We start from the raw sequence: 16910 nt of genomic DNA, 5'->3' as shown, positions 1-16910 counted from the left end.
GATTTCATACCCTCCTCTGCAATTAAAATGGATAGATTTTCCTCGCCTGCCACATAAAGACTGACATGCAGGACTTTATAGGACAGATTACAGAAGGTAAGAATGATGGAAAACCTGGGGCACTATCACTTGTAATGCTAGGAGCACATTAAGAAGGAAGAACATTTGTGAGACATTAACAATCAAAGATCAGATATGCAAAAAATTCCTGAAAAAGCTTCTTCATGTGAACTACTGAATTCAAATCTGCAGTTTCAGCAGGTGGGGATAACATGCAAAACATCTGATGCTTTCTGCAAATTAAGCTTCCACCACGTAGACTAGCTGAGATTTTACTGTTGCTAATACGCATCTTACTGTCATATCTGCAATAGTTCAGCATCCAAGTGTAGAACTTAAAAAGAAATTTCTTACACATATTCAGCAAATCAAGCTTTCTGCTGAGTCACCAAGATAAGTACTTGTATGAGAAGCACAGTAACAAAGCAAGAAAAAAAAGAGGGGGGATGAAATGTTTCAAGAATGTGAGATTTCTTCTATTCCATTTCTAAATTTTATTTGCTATTATTGCTAGATAATACCATCTTCAAGGTTAGTTTCCAATTACACAGGTATAAACCTAGAGTATTTAAAGTGTTTTACCCAGAACATAATCCAGCATCCACCTTAGCTTTCCAACTGTCCTATTACGGCTCCCTGTATGAACAGATGGAGACCAAGGGAACAGTGCTCTATTTTAATAGTTGCTCTTGTATTTATTTCCATTGCTATGAAATTGGCTTTTAATTCACTTTCATTTCCTAAGTTATTTTTCTACAATTTTCTTTGGTAGAAATCCCATGTAGTAACCTACATCTGTCTGAAAATAAAAGCCATGCTTCGATTAGAGCTGGAATGCAGGATCATATACAGTGTGTTTGGAAACCTCTGCAGAAAAAAACATGTCTGCTTTAATACATCTAGCTCGAGGCAGCACAGGGTGAGTCAAGGACAACAGCACAGCATGTTTGAAAAAAAGAAAAAAAATGTGCCTGCTTTTCTTGGCTAGCTAATACATAAACTTCAATGTTATTTATGTGACTTTTACAAGAGTTTGGGATGAAAGTAATTTTATCTCACTGCAAAGATTTATTAGCTGCCCTTCCTGTCTTTTTAGGAGACTGTGGAAGTCCACCTGCAAAATAGTGTCTTCCTGGCACCTATAAGAATTAAACAATATTTCAGCAGCTACAATAACTATAATAACAATTAAACCATGATTCATGATATATATGGAATGGAGATGAATTCTATATTTCACCAATTGTTTCAATCTTTTAGAGGAATAATAAAAAAAGCTATTATATGAAATAACTTTCACTATATTCTGGAATAAACAACAGCATACTGTCCAATTAAGTGCCTGAAGGTTCTGGGACACACAGCAAGAGCTACTTCTTTTTCATGCATTTTTCCTCCAGAATCAGAGAATACAATTGAAAAAAATTTTTTCCTATAGTATACAACAAATTCCTATAGCTTTTATCAAATAGGTCTTTGTAAAAAAGCTTTCAATTCTCTACCTGCAAGACATTAGCATAAACCCTACTTTGGATTTGGTTTAAAAAAATACATAATTTAAAATTTTTTTAATAAATAATTAATTTGCACTGCATTTTTTCTTTTAGTCTCTCAGAAAAATGATCCCTAAGGAAATCTTATAGTTAAGGAAAGCCAAAAAAGCAAGTAAGAAGGGCCCAAGCTTAGTGCTTTGTTGTTTTTCCCCCCCTCATATGATTACATCTTCAAATGATTACTGCTTTTAAAGCTTTTGTAGAGGTTTCCTTTATGCTTTAGACACTGTGTTACTGTAATATCTTACCAATGTCACCTTTCCTCTAGTCTCTGGAGAGTTTTGAAAAATTAATTTGTTTGCAATATCTTCTAAAAAAAAAAAATCACAGGTAACTCCTGGTACAGACATATTTTTCTGTAATTTTTTTATGGGGGTGCATAACAACTGCTCAGTGTTGCAATGTCTATCCTGAACACCAGTTGGTGAAATTCACTATTAGTTAATATAAGAACTTCTAATAAGCCAGCTATGAAGAGTATGGCTTTATCTTTGGCAACTCCTTGAAAACGTAGAAAGCAAACCCTATAGAAACCATAGGCATAATTTTCATAGGGTAGAAATCAAGAACAAAATATAGTATATATGCAGAATACAAAAGAAGGGTTTTGCACCTAGTGCAGTGTCAGTGCCATCATTGATGGAATAAAAGTTGCCTAACCTGCAGCCAGTGGTACTGTGAAATGTCAACATTCTGTGATACTCAAGTTAGTAAGCCTCCATTTAGCATCATAAGTGTAAAGTCTAGAGTATAATGACTTTTATTCTAAATGAATAATATGGCAGTTGGAAATCTCTCGATCATTTTATAAACATAACTGAATGCTTTCAGTCCTGTTCCTTCAACCTCTTGCAGCAACAGAACAACTTATTCCCACACAAGGCAGCAGGATACGACGTCAAAAACCCCTATCAGTGCTTTTGGATTTAGGTGAAACCAGAGCATTACCTTCTGAAAAGCTAAAAGAATTCTAAGAATTCTTCCACTTCCCCAACATATAAGGGCATTTTTAAAAATAGATATTTAGACTTGTAAACTTATTTAGTGAATGAAATTTTTTTTTTTTTCTTATCTCCTGGGTCCATTATTGGGTCAAACATGTAACTGAGGAAATTCTCAACATTGTAGACTAGGGTTTTCAAAGACATCTGAAGGATTGAGAGAGACAGTTCTCACTGAATTTCAGGTGGATTTGTGACTAAGCCCTCTAGGACCCTCTGGACAGTGAAGTCACAAAAACCAGAAAAGAACAAGTGACGTTGGTAATAAATACATATATAAACCATATGACACCTTTTGTTATCGTACTCATTTTTCCATTAATTCTCAGTTTAAAAATGTGTTTAGTTTGATGTGGTTTTATTTCAACTCTGACCCATTTTCCCTCAGAACTACTTACTTGATAAAATATTTGATTCCATCTGCTGTATAAGCTTCTTCCCATCCATAAGGCAGACCTAAGATGAAATAAAGAAATAAGATGTGTCTCTATGCCTAAGTGACACAAGAAACATAGTTTTGAAATAGTGTAAGTTAGAATGCTGTAATTTCAAACCATGTTATAAGAAGATTATAAATGAACTCTTACTATTTTTGTAACAGATAATAATATAAACAATACAATTTAATAAATATTTGCTGTGCTACAAAGCTATAAACCATTTGATTACTTTTATTACTAGCATTTCTTTTGTAGAAGCTGACAGCCTGGTCAGATTAAGAGTGTAGCAGTTAACTCTTTTTGAACTTTTTATTGTAACTTACACGTATATGAAGTGACCAAAAAACCCCCTTTGCCTGCGATCTGCTGAGGTCTGTTTTTACAGCTATTGCATACAGACACTAATAACTACATGAGGTAGAACTCTGGGCAGAATGAAATCCTCTGCTGTTTGGTTTATCACCAACTTCTGTGTTTATACATAATTCTTTGGGAATTTAGACACAAACTCCAAAACACTTAAAGACAGATTCAGAGAAAATATGTAGAGATATTTGTATGCATACTTATCTATGTCCTGACAAAGGTTAATTTACTAAATGCATTGCTTAATTCGGTGATTTACAGTAATGTTTCTGGGAGTTAAAGTATTTAATACTGAAAAGTTAAATTAAAAGAAATAATTCTGAAAGGGTGCCATTTTTGTATGCATTAAGCAACTGCGCTCTCTTTTCCCTCTTTATAATTATCAGTCATGCTAATCTTAAAAACTCAAGTCTTGGACTTTGTTCTTAGTTTGAAAGTCCTGTCCATGAAAATGATGAGTAATACTTTTAGTAGGGTACTATACTATATCACTTTAAAAATTAAATTTTCATAGGAAACCTTTACCCTTTTCATTACTGTTTGTTCAAAACCACATGTTTGTAGAGCTTGAAAGTTCTGGAAAGCATCACCCAAGGTGCAAAAATGCTCCTGATGTATGCTTTTGAGATACTGTACTGTAATATAAAGCAAAGTGCAAGGTCCTGAAAAACCTCCCTTTTTTAGAGACTAGAAATGTATATAAAATTAAAATATGCATGAAAATTGTACTGCAAGTGCTTTAGCTTGAAAGTCATCTCAAAATGTTAGTGTCTTAGGAGTTAAACTATTTTTGTTCAAGTCACAGTATATCTCAAAGACCAGCTCATTAGAACCATCTGTGAGCCTGTTTTAGATTTAAGACTTTTATTTGGAAAATGTGCTGGACTGCACGCACCATATGATCTTTGAAAGCTGCTTCATACCAAGGCATGCCCTAAGTGCATTTTTTTTTTTTTTTATTTCTTTCTTAAAAGGCTCATTTTCTTTTCTCCCATCGTCACACCTTTGTCTCTAGTGTGGTCCTTACTTCTTAAAAATCTGGAAAGGGATAACTTCAGTTCTCAAAGATAAACTGAGTTTACAGCCACTGAATCATGTCTTGGCACTCTGAAGCAGGTACAAACCATCTGAGAAGTAATTATACCTGTAGGCACCAAGTGAAGAGCAACAGGTAAGTCTACCAAAACTCCAGAATTCAGGAACCTGAGAATTGGTAATTGTAGAACAGCACCATTACTGTTTAGTACAGCTTGAAAAGCAAAAAGCACTCTGGATTAATTTTTTTCCTTTCACTTTAATCCCAAATCAGTCAATTATCTCAGGCTTCTTCCATTTTCAGTTTAGCATAGAGCTATACAATCTGTTCCTCAAAACGTGCCACCTACTACCTTCAAGAGAGAATAATCCACAGCTACTTCCTTTTAAATACAAGGTAGTTGCTGTGTCACAGTTTTCAGGGTCTGACTCCTATGAAGGAAGGAAGAAAAGGATGTTTTAAGTTATAAATGTGCTAGACATTGTCAGTGGTTCTTCCTTCCACTCCCACAAAAGATGGGACCTGTATTCAACATGGATATTTTCTAATGATTTAAACGACAACAGGATTAATCCTTCAGTTGCTTCCATCTGCCCTGGCCTCTCCTCATTCCTGCATGCAACACATATATCCAAAATAAATGACAATGGATTTGCTCAATTATGAATAAACCCCTCAGTATCTGCCTTGTGCTCACATGAATTCCCTACGTGACCTGTTTCATTCATCAGTGACAATTACACTTTTTTCACTAGTAATTTGACTAAAATGATTTCTTTTTTATTTTTCCTTCTAAATGAAGAACAGCACATTAGTAGCAATGATAATTGATGCTCTGTATTCTTTTCATAACCATGAAAGACTATGCTTTTCAAAATCACTGAATACATTTGTCACCTATAAATGAGACTCTGGAGATCTCCATAGCTTTATCTGCTTTTTTGACTTTATATACATCTTTATATGCTTCCAAGTTCCACCTACATCTGCAGGTTTTTGATGTCTTAATTTTCCACATTTTTCTCTTTCTCCACTAGTTCTTCCACTGCTGTTCCCTTTACTCTGTTCCTTCACTGTTAGATTTGTACTTATATTTCTTGGTATTTCCCATGGTAGAGAGGAGGCTCTCATGTTTTGCATCGTATTTCCCTAGACATCATCTTCACTTCCTTCAAGCTCACTTTCCCCATGAATCATTCATGAGCTGATCTACTTCCTAGTGCTCTACTTTTTCACACCCTCCAGGGTCAGATTTATTGTCTGTCCCAGGACTTGCTTTGAAAGACTGCTAAACTCTCACCTGGAGTAAATCGGAGGTAAAGGAGCTCAAACAGTCAGAAATGTCTGAAAGATACAGGATTTAGCCTATATAAACTCCGGCAGTCTTAGGTTTCCTACATATTTATCATTTCTTCTGTGAATTGCTACAGTCTTTGATGAAACTTCATAAATAATATATCTTGGCTGCAGCTGTCTGCATAGATCATCTTAAAAAAATTACAGATTTACAATATATAAAAATAATTTCAGCAGAAAATCCAGGGCTTCTTGCTATTCAACCATTTGTGATTGTTTATCTTTTGCAAGGTAAAGAAAAGGTAAAACTGCAGAAGTAATTACGCATGCAAAAGAAATGGATACAGTCCAAAGCACCCTTTGCCCAAATAGAATAAGCAGCCTCCTGAGAGAGTGTATGTTAGCCAAAATACATTATAGCCTACCATTAGTTTCTTCTGAGTATATGCATTTAATTAGGGTTAATGCAAAGGAGATTTCTATAATACTATGCAAAAGAAACCCAAACCCCCACAAACCACTTGCTGTTGCATGTACACCAGTAGTGTTGCAGCTGGTCACAGAGCAGTAAGGCAGTATCCCTGGTGACTGCTTCCCTCCTCAGCTGCAAGATGCCTGCTGTGATAATCACTGTTGTAAGGTTAACATTATATAAAGCAGAAAGGAAATGAAACCCTAGGGCAAATGAAATTTTCCTGGTGCTTGATAAAGTGTGGATCTCATTGATCTTTATCGCTTCCTTGGGTTAACAGGACAAAGAAAATGCACCAGTGTTGATACTTGGTTGGTTGCAGTAAGTAGAAAGATCAGTCCAAATTATACACTTGTGTGAAGTGACAGACATTGAAGATTTTGCCTACTGTTTCCAAGACAGAATGCATATACTCTCCCTCAATAAAAGCTGCACATAGCATGATCAAAGGATGGCCCTAAAGGAAGAAGGGGGAAAATACAGATATTAAGAAAAAGCTTCATTTTCCTGGGCAGTGACAAACCTAGAAACTGTGCAATGATGTAGTTGGGTGTTTTTTTTCCAATAAGTTAGTTAAGAAATACTAAAGCAAAAGAAATGGGAGATCAGCAGATGAAAATAATAATAGCAGATACCATAGCATGAATATTCAGTTGACTCAAAACTGACAGTTATTTCCCTTACATAAATATTGCAGCCCAAGTATGCTTTATTTTTCTTATTTTCTGACAAAATTACTCAAAGGAAATGAAAGATTTAGAGACTACAGTAAGAACTGTTCAAAAATTTACCGTTGACTAGGATTCTATATAGATTTGGCCAAAGTGGGACTATTTAGATGCTTCAAGATAAGTATGTCCTTAAACACTTTATTTTGGCCTTAAGGCCAGAGTTTAAAACCCTGCTTCCATTATAAGCAGTCACACAAACTTTACTGATGAATTTGAAGAGCGCTTAGGGATAGCTGCCTACCAGAGGTGGTAATCTCACCCTAAAAACTCTTTTGTGAAGCATAAACTTCTTTCCAGCAGTGTTCACAGCTTTGTCATCCTCCATAAAAGGATGTCTGGCTACAGTTCGTTTCCTGTTAGGGTTAAACAATCTCATGGCTGATCATTAAACCACCTTGTCTGGAATTGATCTGAAGTATCAAGCTTAAGGGATGTAATATCTATCTGGAATTCAAAAGCCACATAGTACAAGTATTCAGTTGCACAATGAACACATTCTTTGACCAACAACAGAAATAAGGATTTCTTTTTTACATATCCTTTATCTAGCTTGACTTTTCCAGTTATACATATTTTTTTAAGTAAGAGAGCATAAGCTAGCTCAGAACTACCCTTTATTTACCTGCTTATAATTTATTTATATTTAATATTAGTTTTTCAAAAATCGTGACTTTTTTTCAGAAATATGAATTTCCTGCTAAAAGTATTTCCGATATACAAGGTTTGCTAAAGGACATTATAAACAGTTTTCTGTATCACTTGATAAATGAGGTTTTGAATTCTGATCTCTTTTCAGTATCAACCAGTTCAGCTCGTACCAACACTTAAACCTTCCTCCTTTGGCCTCAATAATAATAATGCAAAATTTGTTAGTTAAGATCCCTAGTGCTTCTGGCTCTTCTCTTTGAGCTATCTAGGCAATGCAAAGAGGATGGAAAGCTGAAGATCTGACTTGCTGGTTCTAGGTTATCTGGTCGTGGACTCCTGAGTGTTAATGGAATATGGGAATATCCCAGATGAGACTAGAGGTATCATATGGTGCAAGACCAGCAGAGGAACTCCTCTGTGAGTGATGCAGTTTGACACAGCTAAAGCAAACATTTGTGGAGAAATATTCAGCCTTGTTTGTCAAGTGTGTTCAATGGGGTGCAGGCATAAAATGGCCCCTTATTTCTTGAGGCTGTCAATAATATATACTGTATTTTACTGCTTATTTGTAAATTAAGTATAAAAACTCAGGTTCAGAAAGACAGCTTTCAGAAGTGAGTGTGCACTTCTGGCATTTGCTTGTATGCCACTTTATTCTTTAGACCATTTCAAGTGCTCTTCCCACAAACAAATGTGTTTCATTTTATGAATAATACTCTGCTAAGGGGACATTCCATTCCTTTCTTTCACATAGCAAATTCCATTTAAAAGAAATTGTTCTTTTTCTTTTGTTGTTGGTAATTTAATAAAACAAAGATGGAGTAAGTAGTTTTCAAGTGGAGACATCTGGGAAATACTAGCAACTGAAATTTATGCTAATTTAGAGTATCACTGGCAGATTGGCTTGTCTCCCTTCAGTCTTGTTCCTAGAAACCATGCTTCAGGAAAAATATTTTTCTTACTTCAGATATTCAGGGCATGGTGAAAGATGACCTTGTGTTTTCCCATTTCCTATTAATCATAAGATATTGACTCATCTATGTTGGCAAACTCATTAATCTCTTATTAAAACAATTACATCATATCAAGTTGCAATTCAGAATGAGATCTATAAAATAGTTTGCTTCTCATGCTGAAGGATTATATGATCAATTAAGATCTTTATGGTAATTTTGAAATTACAAACTATTATAACTATTTTTCTTCCAATACTTTTTGTGAATAACTTGGTACAGTTAATTAGAAACTATGGATATAATAATAGAAGTTGTAATATATGAACAATGACCAGTTAACTGACTAATTTAAGGAAATAAGAATGACCTAAATCAGTACATGTGATCAGACATTACTGGAGACATATTGCTCTCCTACCTAACAAATAAGGAAATCCAAATTTAGAACAAATTCTGCCCAGTGTGTGCACTTAAGCTCTTCAGAAATGAGTGAGAGCTATAGTCATCGGAGCCATGAGGCTGCTGCTATGTGTCCTCAAGAAGGATAAAGAATTATCCTCCTGAAACCTTAAAAAAACGTACCTTTCCAGAAGCTGAATATTGGAAATACAACAAAACCAAACAAAACTACATGTTTTTCAAATAAAGACTAATATTCTCCTTCCAATAAAGTTTTAGGTACTGGAGGATCCAAGCAATTTAGACTGTTATTAAAATGAGAAGCAAACAGTCTAGCCGATGCTCATTTTTATCCATGCAGGAGGTTAGTAGTGAAAGCACAAAGCAAGCACAACACTCTTAACAAGGGCAATAAAGTACTTGCTTCTGCTTAGCTGATGGCAATCAAATGTGTACAACCAATTACAGAGAAATGGCAGAAGTCACCGGAGCTTGCAGTACATACTTCACAATAGCATTACTATAAAACATTCCAACTTCTAAATGGAATGGAAAGAGTACAGCAAAATAAGTGTCTGCTTCACTAAATAGAAGCTGTTCTTCTAAGGTACACTGGAGAATAAGACTGATGCCATTACCTACTGTCACAGGCTAGATTCTGAGCATCTACATCAGCTAGTGATGTGAAACTGGGAGTATCTTTTAGCATACAAAAAGCTGAAGAAAGACTGCATTCCTTGAAATGCTGACATGAAAGGAATTCAAAGTACTACTAATGATTACTATTTTTGTAATGTAATCACCTTTCAGAAAAAAAAAGGAATTATTTAGCAACTGACATTGAAAAAAAGGCAAGCTGCTTATTTGAATATGCTTGTAATACAATCAAGATGTATTGCATTTGGCTTACAATGCCTTTCCATATACCACACATTTGATAGTCAGAAGTTCAACAGTTGATTTTAAGGAGGCCACGATACCATCAAGCAGCATGGCCTCCAACATTATAGCTATTTTAGTCATGAATGTAACGTGTTTGTTTAGTCATTAGGTCAGGAAAGCGTAAGCCCTCAAAGGTAAGGGATAATGAAAGCAGAAGGGAGTTTTAGACTAGCTCATTCTGACCAAACATTGAATTCTGCATAAGCTACTGGCTCGTATTATTTGCTTTTTAAAATGCATTTAACATACTAATTGAATACACTACAATTTACAAAGTAATTTTGGAGGAATATTCGCATAAGTTGATTTGAAATTCATTTTGTTTATACCTACAAATCTCCACCTGCTGAAGAGAAGACAGGAAACACATTAAATATTATAAAATTAGAGGAATAGTCTGTAACTGGGGAATTCTGCACAAATGCCATGTAGGCTACAAAAAAAGTTAAATTCGTAGAAGTAAATACTCTCTTGAGAACATTCTTGTTCTGAATTGGTAAAATCCACTTTCATATTATTATAAAGAATCTGGAATAAAACATTCTTATTCCAGAAATACAAGCCTTTGCACACAGGGCGTTCACCACCTGGACTAGGTAATTAGGAAGGGCCTGGAATGGCCCAGCTCTAAACCATTTCTTTTTTCCTCAGTTTTCCTACTCTCTTGCTCCCCTGATTACTCTGTTCCGGAATTCATCCATCTCCTCCTTTCCTTACTGGATCAACATCTCTTGTCACCATCTATTGTGCTATCCACCCACTTCCATCACTGTCATCTCACACTGCTCACTGACGCATGTGATTGTTAAATATAAGTTTAATTAGAAAGCATTCATTGGTAACAAATTAAAATGACTATCTAAAATTAGAATTGAGCAGAAATTGTCTGAGATTTAAGAAGCAATAGTAATACATGATACGTCTTTCCTGATAAGTAATATCTCACTTTTTTTCACTGATGATGAAATTAAACTGCGCAGGGGGCTGGCATGAACCACCTACAATTGAGAGACACAGAACTACTCTCTGCTGAGCTCATTTCACAGCAACTACAGACCCAAGTAATACTTTTTCTTTTTGAAGCAAGAATTGTAAAAATACATTAACACAAGATATCCTTAGCCTGTTACAAAAACCACCATAGCTGCACATAAATAAAAGGATTTCCAGGAAGACATGACTTTAAAGCCAGCGTATTTTAAAAATAATGTCAAAAGTTCTTCGAAACAAGAATAGATACCTTTTCTTTTTTGTTATAAATCTGAAGGGGAAAAAAAAAAATCCATCACGCCTAACTTAGCATACTTTATTTTACCTTAACTGCAATGGAATCAAACATAATACCTGTAGCAATCACTAATGCAAGGCAAAATCTCCATCCTTAACTCCCAGCTAATGACACATATGCTTTATGGCATGAGGTAACAGATCTAGTATGAGAGTTACGCACATTTTGTATCTCATTTATGTCTCCTTCATAAGTACCAAGCAATTATGTTTTCCTCTTGCAAATTCTCCTTAAAATGTACTTTTAAAAAGCCTCCTATATCATTCTTGGCAATCAGCTTTCTCCGTACTTCTTTCCTTTTAAATTATCACACTTGTGCACCATATATGTCTAAGTAACTCTGCTAGCCCTCAGCTTCTCACTCCTACCTACTGAAAAAAAGTGAAAAAATGTGACAACTGAAGGAACTGACAGAAAAGCATACCAACCCTCTTAGACAAGATGAGCACTGATAGCTTTAGCATACATTGACATTCCAAACAAAGGTCTGATCGTTCCCCCTCCCCCCCCCCCCCCCACCAGCTTTAATCCAGTTCTCTCAGGATGCTCATAGTTGTGTGGCCATGGAAAATTAACTCAGCATTAACTGCACAAAAGTACACACAACTCCTTTGGTTCAGCTCCATACTGTAATGGTTGCTTTATTTTTTCGGTACCTGAAATAATGAGACAGTTGCTCCCTGACTGGTGTGCAGACATACATACCCACAGAGAGACATCAGGTTACCCACCGCTCCCGATAACCAACCGACCACGACTGAACTGGGTTTGCAAATTAAAAGAAGAGGGAAGGCAGCCTTGAGTTTGAGACCTCAAGGTTCAATTCCTGTCTCACCTGTGTATTTCCTCTGACTTTGAGCAATCTGCATCTCCATGCCACAAAAGTTGTTTTCCTCCCCCCTTATGTCAAAACATCATACTATAATTGAGGATTAATATACCAAAATTCTAAACATTTTGTCAACAGAAATTAATGGAGGGACAATTTAGGAAGTATTTATCATCTAGTAAAATTGTTGATTCTGGAGAGTTTTGACTTCAGTCTCCATAGTTACCAAAAGCAAGTACAACTTGTATGGGAAGTGGCTCAAAGTCAATTAATTTTTTCGTAGTGGGGTCACAGTATGAACTAAACAAGTCCATAGACCTTTAAAGGTCTGCTCTTTAATGAACTCTTCCTTCAGAGATGCTGGAAATTAACCTAACGAGACTGCACTAATCTTGTTAGCTCATCTGCATTTTAAGGTATAATAATATCACTTACTTGTTTTTCATTATTAAAATGTTTTGATTTGAAAGTCAGTACAGACAGTGCCTATTCAAAAGCTGACTCATCTTTTCTCATTAAAGGTAAGTGAATGGAGAGAGAATAAATTGCTTTTCTAGCAGCAACAACAGAGTTCTGAAATCTAGGTCACATTAAAGAACTGTCTTAAATATGGGCTTTAGACGTTGACTTGTCTTTTTCCTTGCTGTGAAACACTGGGAATAACATACATGTTCAACCACCAATTAGCTAGCTACTTGCTCATAACTGATACTTTAAATATACTTTTTCATTTGATCAGGCTATAAAATTATTCCATCCTTATTAGTGTCATCTTTTATCTAGCTTCTCTGCTTGTACATGATTAGTGTAATGTTCTGATTCTCGGACAGTAAATTAAACAAGCGGGGTCTAATTTCTAGGTCCTGTAACAATACCCACAAGTAAGACCAGTTAGGTGAAAACAATGTCATTCCTCACTCACACTGAACAAAATGTGGTTTTAGTCCATGTAAGAAGAGCTCAGGGATGATTCAGGATTTAAAATCCATTTGTAAATAGACATTTCTTTGAAACATCATTGAAAAACAGGACTAGAATTTTGTAAGAGCTTGACTAACTGGATCAAATGTTTGAAATAAATAGGATGCAATTCAATAAAGACAAATGCAAAGTACTACCCTAGGTGCGAATAATCAGCTGCACAAAAGCAAGTGGGGTATGTCTAACTAGCCTTTGGTTCAGCAGAAAAGGCTCTGCAAGTACAGGAAAGCCCAAACTTCATACGAATTAGTAACAGGAAGCTATCAGGGAAAGGGAACACCATTTGGGGATATAAGAGCTGGTGTGCTAGATATTAAAGCAATCAAACTTATTACTTCATTTTTGTCTCCCACAGGAAGGTCTCAACTACAGAACTCAATATAATTTTGGTGAATTGGAGAGAATTCAGAGAAATACAAGGTGATGAAGTGGCTAGAAGACATGCTCTGTAAGTCAAAAATGAGTAAACTCGTATTCTTGGTTTATTTTGGGGAACAGAAAACAGTGGGGACATGGTATGGTCTTCACATATGTTAAAAGCTGCCACAAAGAGGAAAGTAGAAGGAAATTTTCAATAACTATAGGGATGAAGACAAGTAGTAATGGGCTTAAACTGCAATGAGGAGTTACTCCAAGGAAAAGCTTTCTAATGGCAAAGATAATTAAGGATGGGAATAGTTAGCCTACAGAAGCTGTGGAATATGCTAGACAAATACCTGTTTGGATTAATGTAGATATAATTCATGCTGCTGGAGGCAGGTGGATGCACTACCTAATTGCTGGAGGTCCTTTCTAGCCGAATCTTTTCTGATTCCTTGGTGGCAAAGTACTATCTGAGTGCTAAACTTTTGTATAATTTACATTACACACTGACATGTATTCCGCTTCCCATGTGTAAGGCATTTTTATGTCTTGTGTTCACAAGAATAATATATTTTAATTATATTATGTACCGAACAACTCTTCACTTGTCTCCTTCCGAGTATTTATTGTAAAACCAGATCAATCCTGGCCAGAGAAACAGGCTTTATAGTATAGGTTTTTTTAGACTTCTCAGCGCCTAAACTCGCACCTCAATAGTAATACTAAAATCAAAACAACAACAAAAACTGTAAACGTTTTTTTCTGTCTACTACTTTGCTAATAAACTATTCAACCTTGATTTGTTTTCACTGGCCTTAGGTAACATTATAGGCACTGTTTTTAAGTACAGGTATGCACTTCAATATTGCTACTTCAGCAGTGAAATAGCAAATTTTGTAAATATTGCTATTTCAGCTCAGTAGTCTCCAACTGGTCTGAGTCAAGGATCACTACCCACCCTCAAAAACTCATAGATTATCACAATGAATCTTGGAGCTGAAAAGAATGTAAAAGTGCTAAGTTTCTGTAGACAAGCTGTAAATCAGTTATAAGTTTTGCAGTTCAGTGGCTGTTGACAAACTACAGCTTGAAAACCACAGCTATTATTCTAAATTACTTTGAAATATATGGATAACCATGCATTAAAAATTTAATTTGGATCAAGTACATAGCACTGAATTATAGCATTAAACATATGGTACCAAAGTATAGCAATTATGATAAAAAAAAGGCAAGAAACCAAAAACAGTAAAACTTTTTCAGAAAACTTTAACAGAGCCTATGCTGGCTGTCTCTGTTCTTAAGTCTATGCCTTCTCATAAGTCATTCTCCTTTTCTAATGAAGTCTTTCTTAAAGGGTAAGACAGTAGTAAAGGTGCTACTTGACACTGTTCCAGTCAAGGCACCAACTGACATTTTTGTTCAATGAAAATGTACAGCATAGATATAACATACAGTAATGATAAAACACAAAGTATTTCTGTAAATCACTAACAAACTTGACAGTTATCTAAGAATGCAGAAGAATATTATCTATATTGTAATAGATTCTAGTAATAGTAGGTTACCCTCCAGAAGAAAAAAACAAAAGCTGCTTTTGGGATTTCCTATCACTAGGACACTTAGTCAGAAAAAAAATTATTTAATTCAGGAGAATTCTGTTAAATCCCCCCCCCATGAATGAGCGAGTCAACTGCTTCATGGCTCAAAGTCCTCCTTCAAATGAGGATGATAATTTTAATCAAGGTGTACAAATGATGTAAATAAAGCAGATCATATTAGATTTACAGACTCAAGAATGTACTTGCCTCACAGGTCTAGTGCTCCATTTTTAATTTAATATCCATGCACACTCAATTTAATATAAATTGGAAATATTTTAAAAAATGTACACTATTACATTTCTCAAGTGGAACACTTCCTTTCTGTTGCAATGAAACAGTTTTAAATTCTTGGCTATATTTTCCTTTTGGAATTATAGTTCTTGAACACTGTCAAAATTGCAACTCTTCATTCTTATTTACCATGCAGGCAAAATTGGAAATTTAAATGATTTGCAGAAAATTCAAAGTCTTGCTGCAGTAAACAGTTATATAGAATAAGCTTTTAAATTCTAGACTGTGTCCTTGTAAAATTGTATTAAATATACTTGGATTTTTTCCTGAGGATTTTGCCTGTTATGCAACTTTGAATTTTAATTTTTCAAAGTTGTTCACCTTTGGGCTTCTCATTGTGATCTGATTTGCAGTGTATCTAAAGAGTTGCTGATAAGCTATCTATTTTTTAATGAAACATTCTTATTTTCAGAACGAGGCAAAAATGTCTATATTACAGGGCAAAAGGGATCAACTTCTCATCTCATGTGTGTTTGATGTTATGTTTTGGAACAATTAAAATTAAGTCAAGGGTTATTCTCAGTTTACATCACTGAAGATGTAAAAGGAAAATTACTAACCTTTATTTCAATTCCCAAACCATATTCCTGGGTTGCACTATCAAACTTCTCAGCTCAGTAAAGAAATATGGGTACTCTGCAATTTAATAAAAAATAATGTTACAATTTCTTGCTACCTTAAGTTTAATTTTTGGAAAAACTATGGGTTTGTGCAGTAGCCACTGTATCTGCAGTGTCACTCACTCACAGTGCGTGGTTGATAGCAGGGATCTACAGTCCAGAGCACATGTTGAACTGGAAGACAACTGCTCCTACTACCTATAAAGTTTTCCATTGAGCAGAGCTGGAAACCAGAAAACCACTGCCCCACAGAGACTAAAGGAAGTGATGCACTCAGCAGCAGCATGAAGCTCCTGTCTTGCTCTACCTTGTCTTTACAAAATGAGACTGAGCAAACAAGATAGTAACTAAATTTCAAATTCAAGACAAACTAGGAGATGCTTCAGCTACATAAGGAAGAGGTTTTATGTCTGATGTTGCCTTCAGAACTCAGTGGAGGCCAGGAAGACATGCTACAGGCACACGTAATTCCTGCTCTTGCGTAAGGAAAAATGGATTTTGGAGCACTGTTCTTCAGAAGTTGACAATGTTTGGTATAATGCCATGATGCTACATGAGGAACACAGTGCCAATGTTCTGTGGCAAAAGACAGCAGTCCTCATGAGCTCCAAATTCAGCATGATTCTGCAAATAGAAGGAGCCACTGATGACCAGGTCATATTCCAGAATTATCAATGTGATTCTGGGATTTATCCTTTTTTAAAAAATGTCAACTCAGAGAGAGTCAACAGTAAAAAGTTCATTTAATAACTTAATATTATTACTTTCTACAAAAATGAAATTACCCTTGCATTAAGCATTTTATTTTGAGGAAGAAAACTTCAAACTTCAGGGACTAGCAAAACTATGAAATTTTCCACTGGATAAAACAGTTGGTAAATTCTCTTTGGGGACAACTCACCTCTTCTGTTGTTGTTGAAAGTTTCAAAGGAATAATACATTTTAATTTCACCAAATTAATATTTTTCTAATGGAAGTACTGTCCCAGAAAATGTTTAACTGACAAACATAACCTCTTTATGTTTAAAGCATAC

At 35.3% G+C, this 16910-nt stretch overlaps 1 protein-coding gene across 8 annotated transcripts in view; it reads right to left on the bottom strand.

Annotated features, from left to right (window-relative positions):
• Positions 1-16910, bottom strand: part of STXBP4 (syntaxin binding protein 4) — an 80266-nt gene that overhangs the window by 20610 nt on the left and 42746 nt on the right. For 7 of the 8 annotated variants that reach the window (XR_012631556.1, XM_074889236.1, XM_074889239.1 and 4 more), the window contains one exon: positions 3013-3070. Coding sequence is in view for 6 of the 8 variants with exons in the window: in XM_074889236.1 (XP_074745337.1) it covers positions 3013-3070 (58 nt within the window). In the remaining 2 variants the exon portion in view is untranslated. Of the gene's footprint in view, positions 1-3012; positions 3071-15816; positions 15893-16910 lie in introns of all 8 variants that reach the window. The other variant, XR_012631557.1, reaches the window with a different exon arrangement.

The sequence above is a fragment of the Strix uralensis genome, chromosome 19 (genome assembly GCF_047716275.1).
Source record: "Strix uralensis isolate ZFMK-TIS-50842 chromosome 19, bStrUra1, whole genome shotgun sequence".
Taxonomy (NCBI): Eukaryota; Metazoa; Chordata; class Aves; order Strigiformes; family Strigidae; genus Strix; species Strix uralensis.
Note: the sequence above shows the minus strand (reverse complement) of the source record. Positions and strands in the feature narration are given on the sequence as shown.